The sequence below is a fragment of the Falco punctatus genome (assembly GCF_963210335.1).
Source record: "Falco punctatus genome assembly, chromosome: 6".
In the NCBI taxonomy this organism is placed as follows: domain Eukaryota; kingdom Metazoa; phylum Chordata; class Aves; order Falconiformes; family Falconidae; genus Falco; species Falco punctatus.
The window spans coordinates 916,109-919,993 of NC_137585.1; the positions used below are offsets into that span (position 1 = coordinate 916,109).

The 3,885-nt window shown below is 58.8% G+C and overlaps 1 protein-coding gene across 1 annotated transcript; it reads right to left on the reverse strand.

Annotated features, from left to right (window-relative positions):
- Window positions 1-365: 365 nt before the first annotated feature.
- On the reverse strand, window positions 366-3,658 carry PTMS (parathymosin). Its single transcript, XM_080391476.1, has 5 exons — window positions 2,974-3,658; window positions 2,147-2,218; window positions 1,331-1,409; window positions 1,110-1,174; window positions 366-555 (listed from the first exon to the last, which is right to left on the reverse strand). Exons 1-5 carry the CDS (start codon window positions 3,019-3,021, stop codon window positions 505-507), a joined length of 315 nt encoding a protein of 104 aa, XP_080247602.1. The 5' UTR covers window positions 3,022-3,658; the 3' UTR covers window positions 366-504.
- Between the last annotated feature and the right edge of the window lie 227 nt (window positions 3,659-3,885).

Here is a 3,885-nt window from a genome sequence, read left to right on the forward strand (position 1 = left end):
CTCAGGGTTCAGTGGGAAAGCAGATGAGAGGAGGCCTAGAACTGGAAAATGCACCATGAGATGTGTGCCCGCAGCCTCCTGGACTCAGGGAGGACCTCTGACAGCAGTACGCCTGGGGAGCAGAAGCCATCAAGAATCTCATTTGCACTAGTGACAAAAAAAGAGGGGCAAGCGGGAAGGGGAGGACGGGTGCCGGCTGCAGGAGGAGCCTGGCACACAGGCCTGGTAAGGGGACATACTGGGCCAGAGGAAACGATGAGATTCTTGAGGGGAGAGGATCCCTTGTCAGTGGGGCACAGCGGAAGGGATGGGGGGACTGGAATAGTTTCAGCTGGGGGATGTCACAGGTAGGCGAGGAGGAAACTGCTGTCTTCTCTGTTTGAGAGCATTTCTAATCTTCCCTCATCTGAGATTGTGTGAAGCCGGAGGCTAACGGACAGTGCAAGCACAGGCTGGAATGGAGGAGGAGAGATGGACGGAACAGAGGAGATGGGAGGGGAGGACTCAAGCTGAAGACCCGTTTTCTGTCTTCTGTCTCTTTGGATCCACTTCATCCTACACAGGACACAGGGGGTGGGGGGTAGGAGAAAAAAAAAAAAAAAGGTTGCCATCAGCCACCACACCAAGGTACATCCTTTCTCCACAAAGTTCTTACTGCTGCTCTTTCCTCCACGTGGAAATCTGTTTGACCCACCCTAGGCCCACTCCTCTTTGAAGCAACCCTGAGTGCCTGACAGCTGTCCTGCTGACTGTCATGGTTAAGACCCGGACGGCTCCATTGGGAGGGGCTCCCACGCTGTTCCTTTTGGGAGGTGTACGAAGCCCTGGCTCACATCGCTTCAGGGGTCATTGCCCAGCATCATCTCAAGCACCTTGACTCTCAAATGCTCAGCACTGTGACTGCTAGCGGAGGGACCTAGATCCTACCGTGAGCCCACAGGGGGTTATTATCCCCTTGCCACAACAGATTTGTTTACCCATCTGCTGCTGAAGCAACTAGACCCGAGGCCGATTTGATATTCAGCAGCAGCATCCACATGGATTTGATCAGCACATAGCAGGTAACCTAATTCTTTCTCACTGTCATTTACTCTCACACCATCACTCACCTCTTCCTCCTCTGCAGATCGTTTTTCTGCATGACCATCCTGCTCTTGCCCATTCTCGTCTCCTTCTAAGCAGAAGGAAGAGAGGAAGTAATTTTTGGAAGTAGCATTTAAGGGAACATAGTCGCACAGTCAGAGGGCTCAGAGAAGGAAATTCCCTCCCTGATCTGCTACTCCCCCACAGCCCGATTCCTCCCCATTCTCCCTATACCAATTATTCCTACCTTCATCCTCATCACCACCTTCTTCATCCACATCATCAGGATTCTCTTCCTCATCTTCTTCAGCTCCATTTTCTTCATCCTGAATGAAACAAATTGGTCAGAGCAGATACTGGCACCAGGGTGATACTTCCATGTGCTCTTTGGTGCAAGTGCAAGAGCAGAGCTCCAGCTACTTCAGACTCCATCCTCAGACGTGCATCAAGTGGTCTCTGCAGTGTTACCAAGACCAGTTATTCCCACCATCCCAGCTGAAACCCTCCTCCCAACCATCCTTCTTCACAAAACCAATTTTTCCAGTACCTGCCCACCAATATGAACTCCCCTTAGCTTCCACAGGCTTACAACCCCGACAAGCTGCAGCCATTCCATCCCAACAAACAGAACATCTCTCTGGCTACAGGCTAATGATTTAGCCTATGCTCGTAGTACACCTGCTTCCTGATCCCTTCTGACCTTCACCAGTCTGTCCATTTCCTCACTGTTCCTTCCCCTCACCTTCTTCAACTTACGCACCTCAGGGTACTTCACCGGGTGCAGCACCACATCTCCTGTGCCACTTTCTCCTAACTCCTTCTTGCTCGTCTCCACTCCCTTCTTTGATCTTTTTTCTTCTCACTGGGCCATGCCCAGTCCTTCAAGGCTCATTCTCCGTAATTATCCTATAGCTCGCTCTTCATTTGCCTCTCTCCCTCGTGAGCTCCCTGGGCCTGCCCCCCTTCTTAATCTCCCGTACTTCTTTAGTGTTCATTACTCAGAGCGAGCCTGGCTAAACATCTCATATAACACCCCTAAATTCATCCCTCACAAGGGCCTCACCTCTACTACCTCCTTCTTCTTTTCTTTGTGAACCGTTTTTTCCTCAAGTTTGTCCTTCTTTTCTTTCATTTCCTATTCGTGAGGTGAGGGGGGAAAAAAAAAATAATTCCAGTGGTTAACGGCAAGAAAAGACTGGAATGCTTGAACAAAGAGGGTTTAGAGGAGACACAGAATAAAACATATTAGACGTTAAATCCGCCCGCCCTAGCAAAAAAAAAAAAAAAAAAAAAGGAGCGAAAACACGTCAGACCTACTTTTAGACCACACACATATGGAAACCAGCAGTACGGAAGAGTCTTAATTTTTTTTTTTTTTTTTTTTTTAAAAAGAACCTTGTCCGTAGGATCGAGGCGTTTCCCCCCCCTCCCTCCCCAAGGCCCGCACTTTGTGTCCACAGTACTTTTCGCCCGGGGTTCCGCCGCCGTTAAACCGTTCTCTTAACGGCTGCCGGCCCTGAGGGGAGACCGGCCGGCGCGTAACCCGCGCTGCGCACGACCGCAACGCGCGCGCCGCCCGGCCAATGGGGGGGGGGCGGGGGCGGGGCGGGGGGCGCGCAGAGCCCGCGCGCCCCCCGCCCCGCCCCCGCCCCCCCATTGGCCGGCCGGCGCGAGGAGCCCGCGAGCGCCCCCCACCATTGGCCAGACGCCGCGAAAAGGGCCAACGAGCGCCCCCCTGCGGTCGGGCACCTCAAAGACCGCGCTGCCGTTCCGCCACCCACCCCCGGTGAGGTGAGCGGGGCCGCTGTTCCCCGTTCCCCGTCGGGACCGGACCTGCTGGCGAGGGGCCGGGGGGGTGGCGGGGGGGGTGGGGTGGGGTGGGTGTCTCACCTTAGCGCTCAGCTCCGCCGGCGCCTCCTCGACGCGTTTTTCCGACATCCTGACCCGGGTTGCGAAGGGAAGAGGCTGGTGGGAACCGTGTGAGGGGGCCCCACGAGGGGGGAAAAGCGGTCAGCAAAGTCCCGGCGGTCCGGAGGCAGCAGGCTCCCGCCCCGGGGGCCAAAGTACCAGGGTCTCCCGCGGTGGGGGGATACGCCGGGGAAGGGGATTTATACACTGCTCGGTGACGAGGGAAGGAGGGACCTGCAGAGGGAGGGGAGAGGGACGGGAGGCGGAGGAGGGAGGGGAGAGGGACGGGCTGCGCCGCGGGGAGCCCGGCCGGCAGAACAATGTGCGCTCGCCGCTCCACCACAGCCGGCGCAGCGCCCGGCGGCGGGGGCACACGGCAGCCCCCACCCGGCCCGTCGAGGCAAGACGGGGGCGCGAAGCCCACAAGCCCCGCTCTTCCCGCCGAGCCGCCACACCAAGGCACTGCCCCAGGGACCCCAGCCCTTTGCCAGCCGCCCCTGCAGCTCAGCCCAGGGAGGCGGAGGGGGACAGCCGCCCGTACAGCCTGGCCGTCCCTTCAGGAGGAACCCGCGGTGGGCGAGGAGCTGTTGTGCGGGTCCGTGTGGGTGGGCAGCGCTGGCGACGGCCGGGCTCACGCGGCCTCCTGCCTGGAATTTTCCACTCCAGCTGCCCGCCCGCCTTCCCTCCCGCTGGAAGAGCTCCCGGCGGCAGGGCCCCTCCCTCCCTGCGGCCCAGCCCCAGCCCGCCCCCCCCTCCCTCCCTCCCTGCGGCCCGGCCCCGGCCCCAGCCCCCCGCCCCCCCCCCCCCCCTTCCCCTCCGCTAGGCCCCGCGCGGGAACGCGCTGAGTGGGGGCGGGAGCGAGGCCGCTTTTCCCGCGCTCTGCCCGCGGCGGCG